Source organism: Lytechinus variegatus, chromosome 1, assembly GCF_018143015.1.
Source record: "Lytechinus variegatus isolate NC3 chromosome 1, Lvar_3.0, whole genome shotgun sequence".
Classification (NCBI taxonomy): Eukaryota; Metazoa; Echinodermata; class Echinoidea; order Temnopleuroida; family Toxopneustidae; genus Lytechinus; species Lytechinus variegatus.
In genome coordinates, this window is record NC_054740.1 from 57,597,717 (window position 1) to 57,624,637 (window position 26,921).

Genomic DNA, 26,921 nt, shown 5'->3' on the forward strand with positions numbered 1-26,921 from the left:
ATCTTCAAAATACAATGTTTGGTTTATATCTTAATTTTGTTATATTTCAGTCATCAATTTTTAAAAATAACTTAATTAATTTTTTTATTTTTATGTAAAACCCTTTTAAAACTTTCAATTTTTTTTTTTTGCTTTCCAGATCACATACATGTATATGTATTAAAATACAACGATCTAGCACAGAGGCTATACCATTTTTTTCTGCCAAATCTGTTCATGAAACTCATTTTCATTGGCGTAAAAGATGCCCTTGTGGAACTAATGGCTAATCAAATTCTCTGTTAGGAATTCCACTCACTCCCGCGGCTAGCTACGTACGTACAAAACTGTAAATACGGAAGTGATTCCATAATGGCTATGCATGTACTGTATTATAGTTGCAATTTTGCATAGATCCAGTTATCAGCGGACCGTGAGATCGAGACGCGACGTTGACCGGATGATCCAGCGTGGAGAAAGCCTGGAGTTCATGTTGGATACACTGGATCTCCAAATAAATGGCAGCCATAGCATCAGGATTCTGAGTAGATCTGAGTTAGAATTCTAAGTTAACTTAAGCATCTGTAAGACTGTAAATTGTCCTCGAAGTCCCTAGTGCTACCACGCAGCTGCGGCCGAGGCACAACTTGCTATCTTCATGAGATGTGACTTAGCCTTCTAGTTCTAGGCGTAAGTAGACAGCTGGCAGCCGTCTGTTTCGAGGAGTTTTTTAACTTTTTTTTGAATTTTTTTTTAAAATTCTCCTCGTACACAGACGGCTCGCTATCATGCAGCCACCATTAGGGGACTTGCCATGCAAAATCCCCCCGTCAGGGCTCTTCAATTTTTGTCTTTAAATAAAAATTTTGAAAATTAACGCGACCAAAATGCAAATTTATATCCCTCTTGGCATTAATTTGCCAAAAAACGGAGAAGAATGAAGTTAAAAGGAACAAAAACAGTGACTTACCTCGGCTGTTGCGCAAATTCACTTCCCCGTTTTATCCGATCTTCAGTATGGCAGTGAGTCCAAACTTCGCGCGTGTCCAAACTTCGCGGACGGTCATTATCTCCAAAACTAGCCAATATCCATAAAATCTGACATCATCAACGTGAAAAGCGACCTGAAATTACCCTTCGGTGAAAGTTTCTTTAGGATGAGTTCAGTATTCATGAAAATATTGGCAAAAGATCGGCAAATTCGTCACCGCTGGCGACCGTTTTGAAGAAATCAACAAGCATCATGATATCACCATTTTGCAAGCAGAAATCATAAAAAATGTGAGTTAAATATGGTACTAACCGATTCCATAGCATTTTGCCATCAATCTGATATAAATATTTCACTTTTTGAGCTTGAGTTTTTGTTTAAATCTCCACAAAAGCTTTGGTGCGCGAAGTTAGGTCACACTTTTTCTGAACGGTTTTCCAGCACAGCCCGCATTCGCCGATCGGAATAGAATTTTGAGATCGCGATACCGGCGAAACCCCTTGACCTACTTTACATTTTCGTCCATGATTTTATAGTTTACGATCTTGCCGTCAATGTGGTAACTATTTCTTGAATTGGTTTTGTATAAATTATGAATATTTTGTGAACAAAATTAAGCCTGATGAATATTTTTGAAAAGTGCGCGAAGTTTGGACACCCCATCATACATAAACATATGGACATTGAGTCACCTGTACAGATCGCGCTAGAACTTCGGTCTCTGTATTTGGTGAGTGAAGCCAATGGAGTTCAGCTGAACAACCAAGAAAACAGAGACCGAAGCTTTTGGTCTAGGCGTAAGTTACTACGCTGGCGATGCCCGCATCAAATGTACCAGAAGTAAGTTCGGTAAACAACAAATTTCTTTCCACTGAAAATTAACCAGTTAACGAAAAACGGCCAAATCGTGGTTTTAGAAACCACTGGTAGATTTGTGTACGCGCACTTGTGTACAAAGTGAATGGAGGTTGGAAATAGGGAACCGTGCGTGTGACTGAATAAAGCGCTGCTGTATGAAGAAGTGAACGGTGGTTCCCAATATCACGATAATGCCCCAAGAACAATTGAATAGTTTGAAACATGTACACTTGTCTTCTTAACAGAGCGCTAGCCCAAGGCTAAGCTAAGGGGTCAGTGGGGGGGGGCAAGAGCCAAAAATTTCCTGGTCATAATGAAACAGGCAATGGCATCATGAGGGCAAAAATTTTGAGGGGATGATATAATGTACCGGACAAAAAATAAAAATGTGAGCAAGCGAGCAAAATTTTTACAAAAATCAAATTTTGTGATAGATTTTGACACAATGTTAAAAAAAGGTATCCTATATCACCCTTCTCTCTTTTTTTGTATGCCACGGTGAATACGATTGTTATTAACGTTGCGTGTATATTTTAGTTTTCACACAACACATAAATTAAATGCAATTATGTACCGTAATCATCCAAATATTTTGAGGGAGCACACCATAGCAAATGTGGGAAAATTTGTAAAAATTTGCCAGCCGGCAAAGCAAGCCAGAAGGAAAAATGGTCTTTGAAATGAAATTCTAATTATGTGATAGATTTCTATGTCATAACAAATATCATGTCATATATTTTTTTTCATTTATCTCATTTTGCTGCCTCCTTTATTCTTCTCTATTTCCCCTTGGCTGTGTAACCCCCCCGGTACGCCAATGCTTCAACACAAAGTTTAATGGAGGAAGGGTCCATACAGGGCCATTAAAGAGCCCTTTAAAGGTTACGGAAGAGCCCCCACTGCACGGGGTCTTGGACAGAGCCCCCGGTAGCTTTGGAGATTTAGCAAGTTTAAGGACTTTCATATGACATTATGCAATATACCATGCACCTTTCCTTCCCGCTCGTTATCATCAATCCTCGGCAGTCCGGTAGTTTTATCTTGTCCCTTCTTTATTTACCAATTTCGATTTGGACTCATTCCATTCTACCTTCATTTCTCGCTTTTGTTTGCCTTTTTGTGATCTTTAATCTATTTCCCTGTCTTACCAATCATGCTAATGTATTTCTATTCTTTCTCACTTATTCCTCTTTCCTTCCTTTTCCCATTTTCTTTCTGTTTTCCCTTTTTATTTTTTCCTTAGTTTTCTTTTCCCCTTTTCTTTTCCCTCTCTCCTCTTTTTTCCTTTCCCTTTCTTTCTTTCTCCCCTTTTTTCTTATTCCTGTTTTTTTATTTTCCCGGTGAACTCCGCCGGGGGGGGGGGGGGGGGCAGCCTCCCCCTGCCTGTTACTCCACTGCATGTACACTGTAGACCTAGAGTCGGTGTTTGTTTTTCTAAATAAGACAAAGTGATTAAAAAATATTTGTCTACTTCATTAAGGTTTAGTCGAGTCTAGATCTATATTATACTAATATGATTTGCAAGGTATGAATTTTAAATCTAAAGCTCATGAACAAACTCGAACTTCAAAGGATCATATTCATACTTACCTAGATCAAAAAAGAATGGTCTGTACAAAAGCAAGGCTTGCTAAACACATAACAAAGATTTTTTTTAAAAATTTGGATTAAAAAATGCATGATTAACTATAATTACATGTATAAAGCAGGTTGTCTCGTAGTCATAGAGTATCTGTGTATTTGGGTAATTATTAACAAAAAAAGGTCTAGACTATATGTAGACAGCTGGCAGCCGACTGTTTCAAGGAGTTTTTAAACATTTAAAAAAAAAATTTAATTTCTCCTCGCTTGCAATCAAGTAGCTGCCATTAGGGGTTAACAATGTAAAATCCCCCTGACAGGGCTCATCGATTCTTGTCTTTATTTCATAAAAATATTTAAAAAGAACTAGACCAAAATAAAGATGATTATTCCACTTTAGCCTGAAATGCACCAAAATGGGGAAAATAAATAAAAGGAAAAAAAACAATGACACACTTTGGCTGTCCCGCAACTCCCACTTCCCTGTTTTATCCGAACTTAATAATACATTAACATATGGCCACTGACTGACTCCCTGTACAGATCGAGTAAGAGCTTTAGTCTCTGTTATTGGTGAGTGGAGCCAACAGAGTTCAGCGGAATAACCAAAATGGAGAGACTGAATCTTTTGCTCTAGACTTTCCTCAATTGATGTTCGTGCAGCCACCACTTCACTTCCGCTACACCTACCCGAACATCAAGGTCCAAAACACGCTCTGATACTCCGAGCGGAAAAGATGGGAAAAAATGTATATTTATTGTAAAAATCATACACCGAAACTAGCTTAAAAAGAATAAGAAGCTTAATTTCTTATTTTTTCATCCTAATATCACTCCTTATCCATCCTCCGGTTAGCCTCAAAATTTGTGATTTAGAGCCAACATCAAGTTCCTCACACGTATAAATAATTCGCTGCCAATTTAAAAATATCGCATGCATGACAGTCCGAGCTCAGACCCTCGCGCATGTGATGTTTTGAAACGTGTGAGGAACTTGATGATCATGGTCAAAGGTCTTGTTGGGTAAATGGACATAGTACATATGAGTGTTTTCTTTTGTGAATAATTATTTAATAGCTATTTTCAAAGTCAACAATGCTGCAATATTGAATCGCTTAATGCAGGCAAGACGCCAGAGGCATTCCACTTGTGATGTTGAAAGGTGTGCTTTAGATTTGGGCAACGGTACACAAATGGGGTCAGTTGGAGACACAAGGCCATATGAAACCTATTCCAAAGCATGAATGGCCTGAAAGTTTCAGGAAATAAGTAATCTTTGTAGCATCTTGATATCCTAGACCTGAATTGTAAATGCTCAAATACATGTAGTGGGTGTAAGATATTTTGATTTGAATGTGTGAATTTTCACAGAGAATTGCCAATTGAAAAGAAGATCAAACAGTTGATCCAAGTTCTTAAGATTAAAATATTAGATGATAACTAAATATAGTTCACAGGATTGACCCATGATTTACCAAAGCTTAAACCCTTTCTTAACTAGGCTATTTCAGACCAGGGGTCAATTTGACCCCACCCCCCCCCCTCAGATCTTGGCCGCTGATCACGTGATCGCCGCAAAAATTTGCACACGCGTAGAGCCGGATGTAAACTACAAGACTATATGGTAAAATTCTTTAAAAATTAATTTTATATTTTTGATTAATTAATTATGCAAATAAGCGTATGAAATTTGCCCTAAATTTTGTTTTTTGTGTATGTTTTTGCTTTTAACTCAATTTATATAGCTAGTAGAATGCTTGGTGAATCAATTATTACATTTCTAACAAATATCTACAAAAAAATTGCAAAAATATAATTAATTTCTTATGTATTTTATTGTTTTTTAAGTTCTTATGTATTTCTTTGTTTTTCAAAACTTTGTTTTTTATTGTTTTTTCCTAAGAACTTTGTCGGGAACCGTTCTGCGACCATAAATAGCATAAAATAAATCCATTTAAACCAACAAAAGTAAAAATAATCATACATCTATGAGTTTTGGTTGAAAAACACAATTTGCATTGGCTTTGCACACAGAATCACATTTTGGAGCAATTTTGGGTCTGATATGCACTTACAAAATGTTGCGTAATTTCAGAACCGCGTCCCTGGGTATCACAATTTTGGTCTCAAAAGATGCGCAAGACGAAAGTAAAAAGTCAGTGAGCTGCAAGATTAAAAAAATGCGCTCTATGGCGTAGTGATGAAATTTGTCGAGGGAGTCAAATTGACCCCCCCCCAGTTTAATAACAGGCATTAAGCAACAGTGTATTTGGTCAGCACCACTAGCGTACATGCGGGGGGAAGGCAGGAGGGGCAGACTGCCTTTCCCCCCTGACGAGTCACAACCCATGCAAGGGACCTATCCCTGCCCCCCTGACGAGAAGTTGAAGACCTTTTTTGTGGGCGGAAGATTTTGCCCTTCCTGTGGAAAATCCTAGGTACGCTACTGGTCAGCACACATGGCTCTTTATAAGTTGAAGAGTTTCTAAGTTTCTGTTATAACAGAATACACTTGTATCATCTGCAAATAACAAAAAAAGACAACTTTTTTGAAGATTTGGGGAAATCATTCACATAAAATAAAAAGCAGGGGATGCAAAAGGGAACCTTGAAGTACTGCACACATATATGCGATGGGTCGCATGCCTTTTATTCCATGATTTACTCTTTTTATTGCATGTATTGTGCTTCCCACAGCAATATTTTTAAGATGTTAATGAAGATAAATTTCAAGTAAAAAAGTTATTTAGGGGGTTAATAAACATGTAGATGCCACATTCCCTTATAAAGTATTTTAATAAATGAATGTAACATTCGGTTCCATGTACACCAAAATACTGTGTGGCTCAAAGATTTACAGTGAAAGATTAAATTCATCCCTTGGTACTTTACATAATGGTAAATCTTAATGAATGTTGTTAGTAGTTCTGATACCGGTATTTGATTGTTATTTGATCGTGTTTTATTTTTCTTCTCACATTTGCTCAATCTCTTCTAGGTTCCACTGCTAAATTAAAAGAATGAATATTATGAATGATCTAAATATCCTGCCTGATCCACCGGAGACCTGGCAAGCAAAGATCAGCAGGCTCGTTCGAGATGTTTTTCTCCCGTATGCAGTTCCTTACGTCATTCCAGCTTTTCTAAGTGAGAATTTCTTGCATCTTATAAGCCTTTCTTCTTCTCTAAGATTAATATTACTCCTAGTGAATTGAATTGTTTGAAGAATACATGTATCCATCGTGCTACAGAATAAATATTGACTTCAAGTTCAAGCAATAACTTCTTTGCATTACCTCCAAAGTAGAAGAACATTGCAATTTCCTATTTTTTCTGAACTTTGGACTTTAAAGACCCAGACTAGAGCTAAAAGTGAAATCACCAAATGGAAAAGATATAAGCTACATAGTATAACAATGTGAGTTTTATGCATACTCTCCACTTGAGAGCTGACTGTTTTGTGTCATATTAAAAAAAAACTCAACTGGTTTTGAGAAAAAGGCTTGATAAAGCTTCTTCACAGCCTAAATTCTGTGATGTGAATCCATAGGTTTAAATGTCAAAAAGATGTCTCTTTTTTTCCATATTGTTTTAGATATTTTTCAATTTACAGGAAAAAAAAGACGCTTAGTCGCAGTTGTATCCGGACAGGTCGTGTATCCAGACAATCAAATTCAAACAGCCATTTTAAAAATTTGCACGCCGTAGTGTAAGCCACTATAGAGAATATGCTGATGACGATTAAAATCTTTCAATTAATTTTTTTGTAATGGAAACCTACAACTGTTCAATTTGTTGTTTAAATTCTTATGTCAGGAAAAGTTGATACATATCTGATCTGAATGCAATTCTGAGTACAATATAGCTTATTTCAAAGCCCAACAAAATTATGACATTATTAAGTTTTGCTTACATTTCACAAAATAGTTATATTCACATTCTGGTTGATATTCAAATGAGGAGACTGATGACATCATCAACTCACTACTTATCTGTGAAAAATGAAATATTGTATAATTCAAACAATAAAAAATAGTGAGTGGGGGACATCATCGACTCTCTCATTTGCATATCCCTGAATTGTGCATATAACTTTTGTTTAAAGTAAGCGAATTTTTAAAATGTAATAACTTTCTTATTTTGCACTCGATTTTGATGAAATTTTCAGGGTTATGGTTGTTTGATTTTATATGCCTGTCCTACGGGACTGTTATGGTGTCACGCTCGGTGTCCGTCTATCTGTTCACTTCTCCTTGTAAACGTGATAACTTCAGTTTAACTTAACCTAGGCTCATATAATTTGGTGTGTATGATACTAGTATGGATACCAGGAAGCCTATCGATTTGGAGGTCCAAAGGTCAAGGTCACAGTGACATGTTTTCATCTTACCCTTCTGCAGTCGTTGTAAATGCGATAACTTCAGTTTAGGCTCATATAGAACTTTTGGTGTGTATGATACCAGCATGGATCCCAGAAATTCTATGGATTCTGAGGTCAAAAGGTCAAAGGTGAAATTGCCACCTTCCACTTTTCTTGCTTGACTAATAACTCTATTTTCCGCATTACAGGCAGACATATTATGTTCTTGTCTTAGCGACACTCTTGTTCTCTTTTCATTTAAATCAACTTTTTGTGGGGTATACTTGACCTTTAAGCAAAATATTCCGCTGGGAAATGGTAACAATGTATATATTGCTGTGTTTTACAGTGTGTAAGTTTTCAATTGATATATGATTTGTCAATGTCCGGTTGGGGTCTATAAAATTCTTGCAATTTCAGGATGTAGACTTTACATATTTTATTTCAAAGCAATGTCAATCATTCTATATAGGATTCAGGGGGGTGTGTGATATGTAGATCACGAAATTATTCAGGTGCATTTTCAATAAATATGCAGTCTTGATTAAAAAAATTGAAAATTATCAGTGTCAGAGTGTCAGTGCCCGAAATCAAAGAATTGGAAGCAATGTTAAGTTGTGTGAATATTTTACACAGTGTTTCTATCTGATTAAGTTCTGACTTGTACAAAAGGTGTTCTGATGTTTTTCATTACATAGAGATTTAAATGACTTTGCCCTTACAATTACTTACAAAGGGTTTTTTATATTTGTAATTTCCATCCAGGTTGGAAAGTTTCGAGAAGTCTTCATGTTGATCCAAACGACAAGATTTCCTCGTTGCAAGCTGAAATCAGGAGGTTAAAATTTGAAATTGAAAACTTCCATGGCCATATCACCGACACACAGCAAAAAGAATACCAAAAGCATATTCAGATGAATCGGGACCTGGATGCGATATCCAACATGCTCGAAGAACGCCAGGATATCTACTGCAGTCCCTTCAAGCATAAAGAAACAAGACTAAAACTGGAGAAGAAACTCCGAGAGTATGTAGTCGAGCGCCCCTATGAAAGGGAGTTGAAACTTTTCAGTGGCATAGAAGAGATACTGGAGAAAGATTGCCATTGCGGAGGAAACAGAAGTGAAAATGGCTGCCTCATGTGGGTATATATGGAATTGTGGAGGACAAGAGCACGGCTCAATATGCAAGAAAATGTCATCCTCAAAATGAGAGCATATGATCTAAAGGAGAAAAAAAAGTAAACTGATGGAATAAAGACAAAAATCATTTTTCTACTCATTGCCATTGTCGTAGTACTAATGACTGTAACTTGGCTTGGTTTGGTGGAAAGTAGGGGAGTTTCAATCTCTTTCCAATTATCTGATATATACTGGATATATTTTTTGACATGACATTTTTGTTGGAGTGTGGTAATAATTGCATTCACTCATTAAAGCGACCTTCCACTGACAAATCATAGGGAAATCAAGGGTAATCTCAGAACAGAGAAGGAATTCGCTCAAATTATTTTTAGGGGTGTGCCTCACAAAACCCTGAAATGGGGGTCTAAGGAATGACTACAAGGGTAAAATATGGTGGTGGAGTCTTGGGAACTAAATACATGTATATACTGGGCAGTGTGAAAAACAGGGTCTACGGAATGGGATCGCGGTACAGTAGGTATGGTGCATGCTGGCGCTGTGCATGTCTTTTGGGCGCTGGCGGTGCTCGCACAATCGACACTTTTGGCAGGGCAAGGGAACTAAGAGGTTTCGTAACATGGGACTTGCAAGCGGGGCGGGGTGGCTCTTTAATGGAACTTTTGTCATTTGGAGTATATAGAAAACTGAAAATTAGGTCTGAAAAAGGGGGTCATCAAAGCGACATGTCCCCGTACCACCAATATATGTGATTCCCACCCCTCCCAGGACATTACCATACATGATTGTCACAAATTGGTATTCCGAACGTTTTCTTTTCTCTGTCATAATCTCTGAAAGTTCCTGCCCATCATCTTACAAACAAACCAATCAAAATCAATTAGTTCTGAGCCCTTCTAACCAGTAGGAAGATTGAGGAAACGTGGGGGCATATCCTCAATACAGTTGCTGACTCTACGACCACATGTATTTTAATGTGCTTGATTTAATATACAGAGAGACAGAAAGTTGAGGATTTTTAGAAGAGAGGGAGAAAAACAGAGGAAAAAACCCCAGGAATGAGTATGTATGTAAGGCCTAAAGATTTGAAGCATGAAAAAATATTTAGTAGTCATGGATGATGAGTGAAAGTGAAATAATCTCATTGGGTGCGTCGTGGTCTAGTGGTTCTGACTCTTGCCTTCGAAACAGAGGGTCGTGGGTTCAAATCGTAGCCATGTTGTGTTTTCCTTCAGTAAGAAATTTATCCACAATGTGTGGCACTCGACCCAGGTTAGGTGATTGGGTACTCAGCAGGAGTAATTCCTTGCATGCACCAAGCGCCGGTGATGGAAGCTTGAGCTAAAGCCGGGGTAATGAATACAGCGCTTTGTATCCTCTGGCAAAAAGCGCTTTATCAATCCAGCTAATAATATTATTACTATCTGAGCCTACAATATCCGCATAGTATTTGGATATTGCAATTTTTTGAACTGTTAGACACAGTCATTAATGTTTTGCTTGTAATAGGATTATGCATGTTTATTAATTGGCATATTTTGGGGGGTTTTCCTTAGAAAAGTCCTTAGAAAAGAGACAAAATTTACATCAGTTGTGATGACAAATGATATGACATCTACCAGAATACCCGGTATTGATTCTCTTATATCTCTGAAAAAAGACAATGTTTAAAATAATGCCCTAACTGTTTAGTTTTTTCCTCGAAATGTCATATTTTACATCTGTTTGCATCATACATGAATTCAATTTTACTTTAATGAAAAAAATATCCTCCCAAGAAAAAAAAACGGCAAAATAAGTGATACTGTAGGTCACTGGCTTGCAAGTTCAGTCAATGTAGTATCCTCTGTGTGTGTACGTGTGTGAAGTTTACTTGAATAGTTTAATCATTGAATGTACGTGCAATGAAGTCAATTACCATCTTTTGAATACTGGCATAATTTCGAAATATAGTTGAAAAATAGTAGCACATGATTTAATGATCTTTAATCGAACTGCCTCGCATAAAATATTAAATACTGAAAAGGTCGATCTGATTGATGCCTAGACATTAGAAATATTTAATTTCACAATCTCAAAACTTTTCCTATTTTTTTTTTGGGGGGGGTCAAACTTTTGCTTGCTAGGCTGCAAGCTTCATCAGACCTTTATCGTAGCTGGCGCTGTTGCAGCACGACTAAGGAAATATTAGAATGATATAATGAGCAAATGCAATTTATTGCCTTGGACTTTGTGTTTCTTTAAGTTCACATCTTGATATGCATTTAGGTCGAAACCTTGGGGCCAGTGTAAAGAGATTTATGGCGAAAAATTATTTTTTATTATATCTTCTATTATTAATAATAGAAGATTAATTATTATTAATAATAGAAGATAGTACTTTTCTTGTTTTCCTGTTCTTTTATTGGTTTTAATGGAATCCCTGTTGAAATAAGTGATTCTCATGGTTTCTTCTGTACATGTACTTTGTATGGCTTGTGCCATCACATCAGGTTATCCATCGGGTCAGGCAATGGCGTAAACCCGACCATTCGAGAAAAGCGCCCCCTAAATTTGTGAAACATCTGGGGCAATTTTCCCGACCATCCGAGAATTTTGCTATTATTTTTTAAAGATATTGGGTAAACTGAACCCGACTTTTGGGGAATTAAGGGTGCCATTTTCTTGAATGGTTAGGTAAACTGGACCGAATGTTTCAAGAATTTAGGAGCCCTTTTCTTGAATGGCCAGGTATAGGTGATAACCCGATGTGATGGTACAAGCCCATTGTTTCCACTATGAAGTGTTCCAGTTATTTGGTACTAAATCATAATGGTAATCCAGTCTATATACTACTGGGTTCACCACTGTGAGATTGCCTTTCATGTATCTTCTTCACAAAAAATCTATGTTAGCCCAAAGACACCAAACCACTATTAGACTATATACTTGTTGGACAAAATAGACCAAATGTGCTTAGATGTAGTGGTTAAAGAGATGGTCCAGGCTGGAGATATATATATCAATATATAGAGTAAAATTCAGAGCAAAATGCTGAAAATTTGATCAACATCGGATCACAAATACCACAAATAACAAAGTTAATGAATTTTCAAGATTTGCATTATTCCGGTGAAACAGTTCTAGGCATTTTTTCATGTATATTCATTAGGTGTGCTGTTGATGTCATATCCCCACTGGTTCTTTTGAATTTTATTATATGAAATAAGGTTTATTCAAAATTTTTCTACCAAGAACTAAAACAATTGGATTGACAACTGATTTAGTGCATTAGTTATTTTTTGCCGCAACTTATTTCATCATAATGGAGACACATCAATTACACTTGTGAAAAAGGAAAGTGGGGATATGACATCATCAACTTCCCACAATTCATTGTGAGCAGAGGAAAGGCTTATATCAAGAAGTCATGATGACAATAAACCACACCATTCAAAATAACTTGTTTCGAACAATATTCACTTTATTACACCTGTCCAGTTCACAGGCCATTTAATTTCTTTACAATATAAGTAAATGTCTTCAAACCCGATAAAAGACAGCAAACGTGCAATGACACTTATTAAAATATATACATGATATGTATTGACTTTCGACTCAAATTCAAGACTTTCTGGCACCAATAGCACATTGTATTGTCTCCCATCGTCAAAAGTGCTGACAGTATTCCAGTCTAATACAGTACTGCAGAAATGTATTAGACATAATGCCAAAGATTGAGCTGGTTTGGTCATCTTGTGATGAATACAGTGGTCAGGATTATCATCTTCATTAATGTCTTTTCATTCTGAAATTACTACATCTTTATATAAAATAACAGGAAATTACAGTATAGATCACTATGTTGGTGAAGACATAATATATAATACAATAAGAATATACCATCCAGTTATATCGGTGTCTTTTTACAATGTATTTAACAGGTTATGCACTATTAAGTAAACCAGGAGAAATAGTTAAACCAAATTGATAATTCTGTAAACGAACATATTCCCCCTTATCCATTGTGATACATGGATAGCGAAAAATTATGAATGATCTCAATATCATTCAACAGTTTGAAATTAAAGGTGTTTCAAAAATATCTATGAATCACACTTAATTTTTGCAGTTACTTATGGTATGTCACACACCACTGCATTGTTCTGAGCCTATGGGAGGTGAATCGGGTGTGACCTTCGGTCAGACTTTGATCTTCTATTCTCTGTGAACCATCCCCTGATAATTCAAGGCATTGCTATACAAAGACTTGATCTATTGTTAATTCCATAGATTCAATATCATATCTGATTTTAATAGATAGGTTGATATCACTTGATGTACATTGGCAGGCTTTATGCAGTGGCTGATGCTTTCTGCTTGGCCTCGTGGAACCGTTTCATCCTAGCTTCTAGCTCTGGGCGGAAGTGACGAATAAGACCCTGCGTAAAAAAAAGAAAAGATAAATGGCGGATAAATGGACATTAAAACAAGTACAGGACACTATACAGGCCAATTCCATGATATAATCATCCTTATTGTATATTCAACCAAATTTTTTCAATCATATGAACTACTCCAGCCACAAAAATTTGGAAGAATTCATGAAAAATCATATTAACGAATAGAAAACAGAGATAAACCCTTTCATGAAATTCTCAAGTTCATGAAGTTTGGGGTTGAATACTCTGGCCTTTCCCTATTAATGTCAACTTTGTATCAATTTGATCTAAATCTAAGGTTCTCATGAGGCCTTTCTCCTTAGTTACAAACAAGTCTCCACCATTGACACAATATTTGTTCCTGCAACAATAGCTCTTGGGCTTTTATTTTGTCTCAGATACAGGGTTGGGGTTGCAATAGGGTTATATGTTAGGTTTAGGGTAGGGTATAGTATTAAATCCAGGGTTGAAGATGGTCAAATAATTAGTGTGTGGAATTTACAGCACAGCAATCGTCGTTGGAGCATATGTCATGGAATCATCTGCACAAGTTGACCTTCATACCTTGATTATTGAAGATTTCAATGCTGATACTCAGAACATGATCAAAGTTCATGGAACATAAATGACCTAGCTTTAACATTGGTCATGTGACCTGAAACTCTTCCAAGATGATCGGTGATACTGGATTACCCTTATATCTGGGTTTCAGAAACGAGGTACATACACTTCCAAAGTTATGATGAAAATTTAGAAATTGAGCCTTGGTTAAGATTTCAATTTTGAGGAAGCCGCTGCTGTTGGAAAAACGGCGCCTATAATCAGCTATGCATGTTGGACAAACATAAGAATAATATATTTCATACCCCCAACAATATAAAATAGATAACTGTGTGTGATACCAGAATGTGCATACTAGCTGCAATGAGACTGTAACTACTTTGTGAAATTCCTTATAAATCCAAATTTTATAAACTTCTAGTGGCATCCTTGTTTGATTTTTCTATACCGGTATTCATTAAACTTGCTGGGGTGATCTTAATATGATATTTTTTACCTGTACGGGCCATGCTGCACCATCCCCGAGTGCACAGATAGTATGACCTTCAATCTGCTTACTCAGCTCATACAACATATCAATCTCGTCTGGCTTGGCATTGCCTTCCACTGGAAAAGTACACAAGTGACAAGAGCCAAAAATGATTATGGGTGGGTATACAATAACATTTTCATACTATTGAGTCTGCACAAATCAACATTCATTGGTTAGAATAATCACTTCTCAATCACCTCACTGAAGCAAAATTATATGACCAATTTGGCAGTGTTATTCACTTTATTATTGAATTGCACCTCAGTTTGAACACATTTGCATGTTTGTTTGTGGGGGTTGGATATTTTCAAATGTTGGTTACCCATAGAGCCATGATAACTTTTCAGTATTATTATTAACCTCATCACCAATGTCACCAGAATCATTACCATCATCGTCAGAATCATCAGAATCATCATCAACATTCTAAGAATCATCAGCATTATAAGAATCATCAACATTACCAGAATCATCATCATCACAATTTTTCTACAGAAGCAGCAGCATCAACATTACTTCCAATACTGTAACCACATCACCACAATAATCAATATTGCATCATCATTATGACAATCATCATCTCATCAACTTCACCATCGTCATCATCACTTCAATCATTCAACATCATCATCACCACCTTCCTCACCATCTTCATCATCACCATCATCATCAAAATCAGCATCATCATATCAACTTCACCATCATCATCAGCATCATATCAATTTCACCATCATCATCGACATCATTATCACCACAATCATTAGTGCAATCCTCATGACATTCATGCTGACCATGTGGTATTTCTTATGACATCATAGTGATAAAAATAATATAAGCATTAAAGAGTCAAATTAGATAAGCCTGACACTCATGAAAAAAATTGTCAATTTTGATCCCCCCCCTAAACTTGTCCATTTACCATATGATCAGAGTGAAAATTATAAATAAAACTTACCAAATCTGTTAGTAATCTTGGTCATCCAGCCAGTTCCTTCTCTGCATGGTGTGCACTGTGAAGTAAGATAAAAAAAATGAACATTCACCCTATGAATATAATAGACTAAAGTAGATACCTATTCATGTATTTCTGATTAACGAAGTTCTTGTAAATAATCGCATTATTTCAACATCGATAAAAAATTTTTTTTTTAAATCTTAGTGCAAGGATCTTGTAAAAAAATAGACAGCCATTCCATTAAAAAAGTAATTGTTTTTATAAATTAGACCCCATTTTCTCAATTCTAACTTTTCTACAAGCAACAATTCGAAAATCCCATATATAACGTGTTGGACATAGATGACTTATAAAATCTGCTCAGATAAAATCAGTTAAGAATATTCACTTCTATCTTGCAATGAAAGATAGTTTTCAGTTGATGGCACACTCAGTCAACACCATGAAAGTCTAGATGTGGGATTACAATAGTGCTTCTATCAAATCAATAGCAAAGAAAAAAATCACAAATTGATGGCCCTCTCATGGTAGCAAAGATTTATAAATGAAATTACAGCAACTTTTTGGGACAAGATTTATTTTTACCCCCTGCTGTCAACACCTGATTATCAATAGCAATTGAACATTTTTCAAAATAAACCTAATGACTCGGGCCTAGTCTGGAATGTACAATCAAACCACATCATGGTCATGATCCTTACCTGTCCACAGCTCTCATGCTGGTAAAACTCCATGAGCCTTGCAATAGATCGGACAACATCAGCCTGCTTGTTCATCACGATGACGGCAGCAGTACCAAGACCAGTCTGAGCGGCAACCAGGGCATCAAAATCCATCAACACGTCATCACACACACTGAAAAGGATAATTGTTTTTAATCACTTTATTGGACGATAAAGAGACTTATCAGTGGCTCAAGGATAGGACGTTAAATGGAGGCCCCGTGTAGAGGAGAGTCACCACCTTTGCACGTTAAGAACCCACTGCATTATTTGTATAAGAGTAGGGGGAAACCCCGGTGTAGTGGTCCATCTGCATTCCCCTAATCAGTTATATCGGGAGGAGAGACCTGCAGGTCATAGTGATTCAGTTCGCTTTTCGCCTCCCAGGCACAGGTGACGCCAAACAAATAATAATAATGGCAAATGAACATGAAATAACAATAACACGAAGAACCAAAGATGAGATTTACTTTAAAAAAAAGAAAAGTAGAACGTCACAAGGTATATCAATGATGGATATTGACATTGGATCTAAACAATTTGAGATTATTTTGAAATCGCTTTTATGACAATTAACTTGTATCATCTACCACTTCTCGTCTTACATGTAGATTTCAATGCTTACTCTTTAGGGATTAGAGGGGTAGATGAGCCACCAGGTATGACAGCTAACAGGTTATCCCATCCACCTTCTACACCACCAGCATGCTTCTCAATCAAGACCTTCAGAGGAATAGACATGGATTCCTCCACTGTACAGGGAGTGTTCACATTGCCTGAGATGTTGAAGAGTTTGGTGCCCTGGTTGCGTTCACGTCCAAAGCCAGCGAACCACGAAGCTCCCCTCCTACAGATGATCTGAAAGTTGTAACATAATGCAATACAAGCCTTATACATGGATTGGCATAGACTTATACAAAATCACTTCAAACAACTTCTTTAAAAAGTATGCATAATCTAAATAGGTAAGCATACCAGCCTATCATAATTTTGTTAAAATTATTTTGAATTTTTTTAATAGAAAAAAATGACGACAAACAACTTGTGTAAAAAGTGTGCATAATCTTAATTAGGTAAGCACACAGCCTATCGTAATTTTGTTAAATTACTTTGATTTCTTTCCAAAACCACCCCTTACAATAAAAGCCATCACATTCAAAGTGAAATAAAATGTCAACAATACCAAAAGATAACAACGATCAGATTAATTTGCATAGCGCAGCCACTTTATAAATACTGCTTCTTTTCAATGCTAAGTCCATTGAGATTTGAGAAAGCATGCACAATACAGTAGCCATCTCTCTCCACCTCTCTCTCTTTCTCTGTACTCTCTTCTCTAATTTCCCTACAAATGTGTATCTATCTCTCTGCAGTTTGAACTTACTGGTGCAACAGCGACTGTCTCTACATTAGCCACAGTGGTAGGGCAACCAAAGACACCAACGTCGGCAGGAAAAGGAGGCTTAAGACGGGGCTTGCCTTGTTTGCCTTCTAGACTTTCAATCAGGGCCTGTAGATCAAAAGAGCAATCATATAAATCAAACATTTCCCTGCATTCAATGGTCAGTGTCAACAGTTAATTGCCAATTTGTCTACTGCCAACTCGTGTACACACCACACAGTCTAAATTCATTTAGTCTAATGCCATTTCGTCCATTAATATTTTGTTTAACAACCATTTGGTCCATGACCACTTCGTCTAATCACCATTTCCTCTATGACCATTACGTCTCAAAACCAGTTTGGTCTAGTACTCACTTTCTTTTCATTCATTTCGCCCAATTAACACCTATCTAATTAGACCAAATGGTTTATGGACTTAATGGCTATTGGAGCAACTGGTTATTAGACTAAATGGTTAATGGACGGATTGGCAATTAGACCGTGTGGACAGTGGACAAACTTATGGTAGACCAAATGATAGTAGACAAGTTGCCAATTGGACAATTGGGATTAGACGAATTGGAAATAAACTGTGTCAACTGGAGAGTGTTTCAACAGTCAGTGCCTTCAATGACTAATTTGTTCTTAGCCAATCAGATGCAAGGATTTCAGTAGCTTACAAAAATCGTCAGTAAAAGTCACTATTTGTTTCATAAAAATTGCCCTCTTCTTCTGACTTAAATGAACAATCCATTCAAACATTTTCTCTTCGTTCATACAGTTAGTATAGAATAACAAGTACTAGGCATGGATTGACAATGTTAACGCTACTTACGGTTTCTTCTCCACAGATATAAGCTCCAGCTCCCCTATGCATGTAGACATCAAAGTCATACCCAGATCCACATGCATTCTTTCCAAGAAAACCTGCTTCATAAGCCTGACAAAAAAAACATATCACCAAAGAAGCATTATTCCAGTGACATGTTTATTCAGATGTTTCTATCGAAGGGCTGTTTTCTATGCAAAACGTAACACTGGTTACCCAAATAAAGAGACCTACTAATACAACAATGCTTAACTTATCCCAGTAATTCATACAATCAATATAGTATAATAATATATATATATATATATATATATATATATACAGCTCAAATAAAAAAGATCAATGTGCTTAATTCAATCAATACTAATAACTAAGAACAAAAAGTGCAAAATACAACTTGAAATAGAAATTAACTGATGAAAACAACCTACTGAATCTTTCTTAGGGTAACTAATGGATAGGAAGAGAGAGAAAACAGACATATATCAAGAAGGATAGAAGAGGTTTTCAATCTAGATTAAGAGATAGAGACAGAGAGAAAGAATCAAAGACTTGTTTAGAAACACAATTAGTACCTCTTTAATAGCAAGCTGCATGTTTGAGGCCTCATTGTAGAACTCTCCACGAATGTAGATGTAAGCTACAATAGAACATAAAAATCAAGAAATTCTTGTAACAAAATTACAAAACGCAATGATCCAAGACTGTTATTAAACTGAATAAACTCTACTTGATACTTATCCGCTACATATAGGTATGAAAACTAATAGCTGGGCGTATTGTATCTCTATCTAGCAAGCTCGGCCACATCACCCCCATATTGAAAACTCTTCACTGGTTGCCCCTGAAGGAACGTATAGTCTTAAAAATCCTTATGATTTTTCATATAGTCAATGGAACTTCCCCAGTTACGATAGGTTTTTGATGCATAATTACCAACCCTCAAGAAATTTAAGATCCTCATCATCTTGTCTCTTACAAATTCAAATGCTAAGAAATCATGCAGGGACACGGGCCTTTGCAGAATTCTCTCCCACAAAGTTTGAAAACCCAGACTTCAGAGACCACCTTCGAAAGTCACCTGAAAACATACCTGTATATGAGTGCTTTTTGATAGTCATTGACTTATTGTTCAGACATGTATTACATGTAAATAGTTATTGTTGTTCTGCTCTGAAGCGCCTTGAGCATCTAATCAAGATAAAGAGTGCGCTATACAAATCTCATGTATTATTATCATTACTTAGCCAGTGCACATGAATGCAAAGTACTTACACTATCCCAAAAAGAAAATACCCACAAGTTACATGTACCTGTAGGTACTGTTCAAAAGTAGAAATTTCACAGGAATTATCTAATAGTGTAGGGACAGTGATTTTCCGTTTCAAAAAATTGCCTTTTCCGTTTCAGAAAATATCAAATTCCGTTTTAATAAGCATGTCAGAAAACGGAAATTCCGTTTCCCCATAGACTTTGTACACACGGAAAAGAGACAATTCCGTTTTCACATTGAATAGCAAAATCACACGTACACTCGCACTGGTCAAAATTTGTATCTGCTACTGTACCAACAACACAATAGAATCCGTTCAAATCGGATTTATGCGGGTGCATTTAGCATGCATACATCCTCACCTTTCACATTATTAGCATTATTTGACGGTGAAATGATATTTCATCGATAATTTTGGGTTTTTTTGACCATGTTATCATCAGTCAACGGCTTTTGCCAATCCGCCATCTTGGATTTTAAGACCACGATATTGTGCTGTTACATCTTCAACTGCGAGGGCAGCAACACACGACCGTGTAGTTAAAACGATATATGTGTATAGTGAAGCCCAACCCGGCCGGCCAGGTACAGGCGCGGAGTACAATCGAGTGTGCTGATGTCGAGTGCAGTCATAATGTGTGAATTTTCATGAGATCATGTTTTCTGGGATTTTGTGGCCATTCAATATTCTCATTTCGTTGTAATTTTGGAGTAATTTCTATTGCTATTCTGTGTAATTTGAGGGAAAATACGTTTTCTGTGATTGTCCGTTTTCAGCGATCACGGAAAATCACTATCCCTATGAGTGTGGGGTTTATTCTGAGATGACAAATTAGAAGAGCTCTGGATATAGGGAACTGAACTATCCTAAATCAGCTATATCGGGAGGAGAGACTTGCGGGTCATAGAGACTAATTTCACTTTTCACCTCCAAGGCACAGGTGACGCCCAACAAATAATAATAAAAATTAACAATAACAACAACAACAATAACAATAATAATAATAATTATTATTTCTTACCTGCTCTAGCTCCCATGGCTCTGCCAGCAACCAGACAGCCTTCTACTAGCTTGTGAGGGTCATGCCTCATTATCTCTCTGTCTTTACATGTACCTGGTTCCCCTTCATCTGCATTCACTACCAGATATTTAGGTCTGTACCAAAAAAAATAGCAATTTGTTAGAGGGAACTGAACTCAAGGGAGCTAATAGCACACAAAGACACTCCTAGTCTGCAAGGGTGAGGGTAACACATGATACATGTATGTAACATGCAATCATATTGATTAATATGCAGTATCGCCGGTCTTAAATCATGATCTGACCAATACAGCGATTCCTTTTATACTGCAAGTGTGACTATAAGTCACAAAAGTAACAAAATTCCTTATATAACACCCCCAAGGAGTATGTACATGTGTAATCCAGGACTAGAGCTCATTCTGTTCAAACAGAGGGTCGTAGGTTTAAATCCTAACCATGGCGAGTTTTCCTTCAGCAAGAAATTTATCCACACTGGGCTACACTTGACCCAGGCAAGGCGAATGGGTACCAGGCAGGATTAATTCCTTCAATGCACGAGCACTGAAAGGCAGCTCGAGCTAAAGCTAGGGTAATAATAATAATGCGCCTTGGAATAGATCTTAGATCTTAGGCAAGATCATGTGTTTTATTGCTCTTCTGTCCCAGAACATGAGCAAAGTTATAATTACCTTCCATCCGATGGCTTGTTCATGAAACCCCACTTCATACCAGTTGGAAAGCCTGCACCACCTCTTCCTCTTAGACCAGAGTCTCTTATCTCTTTTAATATCCATTCATGTCCTTTCAGCAGAATTTCCTTGGTCTTGTACCAGTCTCCCTGTATAGTGAGCGGAATGATTTCATAGGCACTTATTCTGAAGTCAGTTTTAACTTAGACCATGGTCTAACTCTTTGCTAAAATTATGGGAAGCTAAAAACTCAAAAATTCTGCTTATATTGTATATTTCTTGTGTTTACTATTTTGTTTCCCTTTGCTTTCATAATGAAGAAAATATTCCAGTAATCAATCTGAAACAGTCATAAATGATTTGAGCGTCATAATAATTAATAAATTGAACATGTACTAATAGAGATTTGTGTTCCAATTGGCTTTCCATAGTTAAACCACAACTTTAAGCCAGGGTTTAATGGCCATATAATTCACTTCGTAGGGCAACCTTATTCCAAATACTAATAATCCCATTTCTTCTTTCTTATTTCACCTCTTCATAACCAGTGAATACTGGAATTTTCTCATTTTCAATTATGACAACTTTATAATTTTGCTTTCCTTTCTTTTGAGGTTTCATTTCGTTATTGATAAGTGACATTTGGCCCTAATTGTCTCTGTATTTTCAAAGAACAGAAGCAACTTTTTTTCAAGGCTTTCAGTCTCTCCTATAATTAAATACACATCCTTTGGAAGATGTTTTTGGACACCATTCGGGATAATTTTCTCACTCGTTTTGCTCTCTCACAAATTTATATAAAACGTAAACATCACAACAAAACCATAACAATAGTCATCTAAAAAGTCTTGATAGACTTTTTACGAGTGTAGTAGTCGAGCACGTATTTACTCACCCTTGACATTGCTCCTTTTAGCTTCCAGTCATGTCTGCCATAGAGATTGGTAAATATCCTATCTTCATCCTTCAGAGGATCATTCTATCAATAACAAATAAACAGCCCACAATGTAATTCATATTCAGCTTTATACTAACATTAACTAAGCATTGAATGATGATATATAGCAAAATTTGAGAATAAGAGCCTTAACTCAAAATGAACCTTCAACAATGATTGTGGCTAGAAGGTGCTTTAGTTCAAAACAACACAATAATTGTTCATGTGAATAGATGTGACTACACAAGCTGCACACCAACTTAATTACTATTGAACCTAAAACCTATAATCATACCATACCACATCAAACTTCAGAGATATCATACAAATACACTGGGTTTGAGAAAGTACTTATAGTGGAAATATTTCATCTGAGGTTGGTCATGCAATTACTATTTTCAAGAGAATCCAAGCTGAGGACTGGTAGGCATACTTGTCCAGCTGATTGGACCTGGCTCAGTTTCAATGACACTATTTCAAAGTGCACATTATTGCTCTCCCACATGACAAATGTCTTTGTGAACAAAACAACATGTCTAAAAAATCAGATTCTTGTGGTCATACACCTATGAGGGTAAGTTCAAGCCCAAGCAGGGTATATTTTCTTTGTATAAACTCACTTTATCAGCACTTGCATTGTGTCGAGATGATGTAGCTAAACTGCACGTTGCCTGAGTTTGAAGTCGTCCTACAAATTAACAAAGAAAATGAGATGACATAAATTTACCTTCATTAATGTAAGTTTTCCTTTCAATTTAAACTATACTATAGTACATTAAGACTACTTTTTAAAGGAGTTAAAGTTTAGAATTAAAACAAACACAGCTATCACAATATCAACATACAATGTAGTTCTAAACATATATTCACTGATCATAAGCATTGCAAAAGCACAAATTCTGTTTGAATAGTAGAATTAGACAAGTGCAATGGTGAAGAGTTTGTATGGGGGAAAAGTGACAATGAATCTCCCTTGTCCCACACATACACAGACAGGCAACTTCAGTTGGCTTTTTTCACAGATTGGGCTACCAATGCAAAGCCATGGCATGGTTAACAACAGACTTATGCAAGGCTAGGTTACATGCTACTGCCTATTGCGTTTAGGGGATTTTGCATTGTCAATCCTAGACCAAAAGCTTCGGTCTCTGATGTTGGCTGTTCCACTGAACTCTATTGTTGGATTCACTCACCGAATACAGAGACTGAAGTTCTAGCTTGATCTGTACAGGGGACTCAATGGCCATTGTTTATGTAATAAGTTCAGATAAATCAGGGAAGTGAAGTTGCACTACAGCCGTAGTGTGGCTGCCCCCAATTTCATTTTGGCAGCTTCCTGCGCCCCTTGTGGATGCACGTTTTTTTAACTTATTATCTACGCGTTGCGCTAATTAGTTTTAAGTCTCTTTACCAGTGATTCTTCCGATGATAAAAGATAATTCTTTATTTTCACATTATTTAAATTGTTAATCGAACGAATTGTATCATAATTCTTGTGTATAATAGTAGTTTATATTTTTCAACACTTTCTCGGTCTAACTTGCCAATTCAGTGCCAATTATAAAACATATTTTTCTTGATTATAGTTTTATGATATCAATGCGTGCAAAGTACCATGACAACACAAAATAACTATTTTCTTGATTTTGTCACTTTGCTGTTATTTGACCTAGGAGACCTTCGTTTACAGCTCCTCTTTGCAAAATCTGTTTTAATTACTGCCATGCAAAAGTTATTTATGTCCAGCCAACGAGGTGAGTTGGATCGAAAGAAGTTTTCCTTATTCATGATATTGCTGATATAAATTATTAATCAATTCTTTATTTTCATGTATTATCATATCGATTCTATATGATGGATATTTGTTTTGGAACTTGATATTGATGTGCTTTTTGTTTATATTACGTAATTGTACTTTAAACTTAGTGACATGACAATTGTTTATGAATGATGAGAATTAGATCTAGTTAAGAATTATTGTATGAAATGTTAAATGATCGTATACAGTACGTCTTGTTTGAAATGTCATAGTTGAGGAAATTTCACTAAAAGAGTAATTTAATAAGACTTGATTAATATATGTTTCATTGGAAAAGATATTATTGAAATGTACATCTTCGATATGAAATTAATTGTTTGAATTGTTCAATGTTTGTTACAGTTTCACGGCACTGTTTGGAATAAACTTTCAACATCCGTCTAAACATTGGATCTTTTGACTTTGTCTAAATAACTTGGTGGCAGTTATACGTAGTAAGTCACTGTTTTTTCCACTTAAGTTTATTTTTCTCCGGTTTGGTGCATTTCATGCCAAAACAGAATAGGGCCTACCAGTAATAATCTTTATTTTGGTAGACCCTATACAGTTTTTTTTATATAGGGCCTATCAGTAAAGGCGCACGGCCAATATGGGAGACTCTCTCCCACATTGGAGACTTGCTTTGCAAAAGGACAAAAGAAACACCAACAAAAGCATGATTTTTTTCCACCCAAAATTTTGTTGAGGTCAGTCAGAAGCCCATTTGTTTTGTGTGTGATTGACAACAAAAATCCGTATCAAAACAAAAGTAGACGGTGAAGTTTTAAAGTAGACGGTAAAAAGGGGTAATTTGTCATGAGGAATCTGCTTATCACATTTTCATTTTCCGCCAAGGTAATCCTTTTGCCGCAAATGTAAACAAAGGAAATTAGTCTCCAAAACTGGAGACTGTCTCTGAAATTGGATACCCAAATTCTTTACAAAAGTCTCTGATATTGGAGATAATTTCCCACATTGGAGACAGTCTCCGATGCGATATTGGCCGTGCGCCTCTACTGCCTATTGTTATAATATAAAGACAAAAAAACGATAAGCCCCGTCGGGGAGATTTTGCAGTGTTAATCGCTTAATGTTGGCTGCATGATAGCAAGCCGTCTGTGTATGAAGAGAAACTTTTTTAAAAATTTAAATCTGTTATAAAACTCCTCAAATTCAAAACAGACAGCTGCCAGCTGTCGACTGCCTCTAATTTTATATCAACCTCTTGAGTCCTTGTGACTTACTACGTATGCTCGAGGAGATCGAGATAATAAAATTGAAAAATGTTGAAATCTCCTTGGAACAGACGGCTGCCAGCTGTCTAAGGCCTAACCGTACGTTAAATTAAAAGTTTAATTTTGCTTTCAATTTAACAAACATGACTTGATTTACAACAAACATGACAAACATTGAAACAAGCGTTCGGGGAATTGTTAAGATCTAGATTCCTTACCAACTCCTGCCCTCAAAAATGATATCCCTCTGCTTGAAAGTGCCATCTTATCTTGTTACGTCTTCTTTAGTTCCAGTAAATCTGATCTTCATACGTTTTGCATGAATTAGTACACGTCTTTGCCAGTTATAAATATAAGAACATCGCATCCGACAGACCGACTGACTATCTGCCTGTGTTACAAAACACCGACACTATTGTACTAGCGCAGCGCTGCTGTGCAGTAGTAGTGCATGTAGCTGCATTGAGCACTGCGCCGAAGTTATACAATTAGGAAATCGACGCAACGAACGCCCGCAGATGGCGTCCTACTAGCTACGGGAAGGTTGCTGGAAGGTCTTCCCGAAGGTCTTTTTCTCTCCGGGTTTTCTCTGTCTCTTGCATGTTTCATCTTCCTATAATAATGTATACATGTATTTAGTTTTCATTTTTAATATGTTGTGAAATAAATAGAGAGAAGATAGAAAACAATGGTAGGAGCTTAAATTCCTTATGCTCATTTCTTTCACAACATATCAAAAATAAAAAAAGTTGCCAAAGCTGTTACATATTATTTCTCAACGTCGTATATCAGGAGGGGGGGGGGCTCTCACATAAGAACATTGGTGGTACCAGGAGGGGAATATAGGGGGTTTGTTTGACGCCCCCCCCCCCTCCTCGGACAGCAGAGTAAAAAAGGGAATGACCTATACATTTCAGTGCCATCCCTTTTTTGTGATTTTCAACTTTTCGGGACCAAATTACCTTCATTTAATGAATTTACACCCTATATAGCCAATCTGGAATAAAATTTATTGGAAATGTTGTTTAATTGATTTCAGTTCCATGGATGACAAGTTTATCCAAAAAAAGTTAGGAGGAATGCGGGGTGGGGAAAGTGGTTTGGGGGTTCAAATTCAAGGTCAAAGTCAATACTCGGATGACTATACTACAGAAGCCGCACCGCCGCCGCTCACAAGACCCCTTTGGACTCCTTTCCCAGTACCGCGATCCCGTTCCGTAGACCCTGTATATAATGCCCAGTATTATAGTCCCAGGGGTCCCAAGCAGGACCGTCGCAAAGGGGGTAGAGGGAGAGGGTGTGACAGCCCCCCCCCCCCTAATTTCAATATACATGTAGTCGGTAAATCAGCGCTGCCGTCGGGAAAGAGAAAAAACAAAAGGAGAGAAAGGGAGAGAAAAGAAAAAAAATAAGAAAAAAAAAGAAAAGAAGGAAGGACGGGAAAAAGAAAGGAAGGAAAAAAAAAGAAAGATAAAGAGGGGCACAGAGGACGGGAAAAGGAAGGAGAAAAATCAGAGAAAAGAATGGGATGAACAAGAGTTTGATTATATGGACCCGTGTGTCGGTGTAATGAAAGATGCGGAGTGTGAGATGTTGGAAAATTTATAAATTGTCTGTTATGCAAGCGCAGGGATGTTGGAGTGAACTTTCT

General features: G+C 36.8%; 2 protein-coding genes across 3 annotated transcripts; one reads left to right on the forward strand and one right to left on the reverse strand.

Moving 5' to 3' along the window:
* The first annotated feature begins 230 nt into the window (after nucleotides 1-230).
* Nucleotides 231-9,046, forward strand: LOC121417999 (coiled-coil domain-containing protein 127-like). Of its 2 annotated transcripts, none has more exons than XM_041611708.1 (3): nucleotides 231-669; nucleotides 6,408-6,556; nucleotides 8,535-9,046. In XM_041611708.1, the coding sequence occupies exons 2-3, from the start codon at nucleotides 6,430-6,432 to the stop codon at nucleotides 9,011-9,013; spliced, it is 606 nt and encodes a 201-aa protein (XP_041467642.1). In that variant the 5' UTR covers nucleotides 231-669; nucleotides 6,408-6,429; the 3' UTR covers nucleotides 9,014-9,046. The 2 variants fall into 2 exon arrangements, with proteins under 2 accessions (XP_041467642.1, XP_041467647.1); XM_041611713.1 differs by lacking the exon at nucleotides 231-669 and adding an exon at nucleotides 1,766-1,810.
* A 3,656-nt stretch (nucleotides 9,047-12,702) lies between these two features.
* On the reverse strand, nucleotides 12,703-25,671 carry LOC121418018 (NADH dehydrogenase [ubiquinone] flavoprotein 1, mitochondrial-like). Its single transcript, XM_041611724.1, has 13 exons — nucleotides 25,489-25,671; nucleotides 22,858-22,925; nucleotides 22,196-22,279; nucleotides 21,301-21,449; nucleotides 20,610-20,743; nucleotides 18,890-18,954; nucleotides 18,321-18,425; nucleotides 17,487-17,612; nucleotides 16,728-16,960; nucleotides 16,082-16,235; nucleotides 15,381-15,435; nucleotides 14,390-14,499; nucleotides 12,703-13,332 (listed from the first exon to the last, which is right to left on the reverse strand). Exons 1-13 carry the CDS (start codon nucleotides 25,532-25,534, stop codon nucleotides 13,246-13,248), a joined length of 1,416 nt encoding a protein of 471 aa, XP_041467658.1. The 5' UTR covers nucleotides 25,535-25,671; the 3' UTR covers nucleotides 12,703-13,245.
* Nucleotides 25,672-26,921: the final 1,250 nt, after the last annotated feature.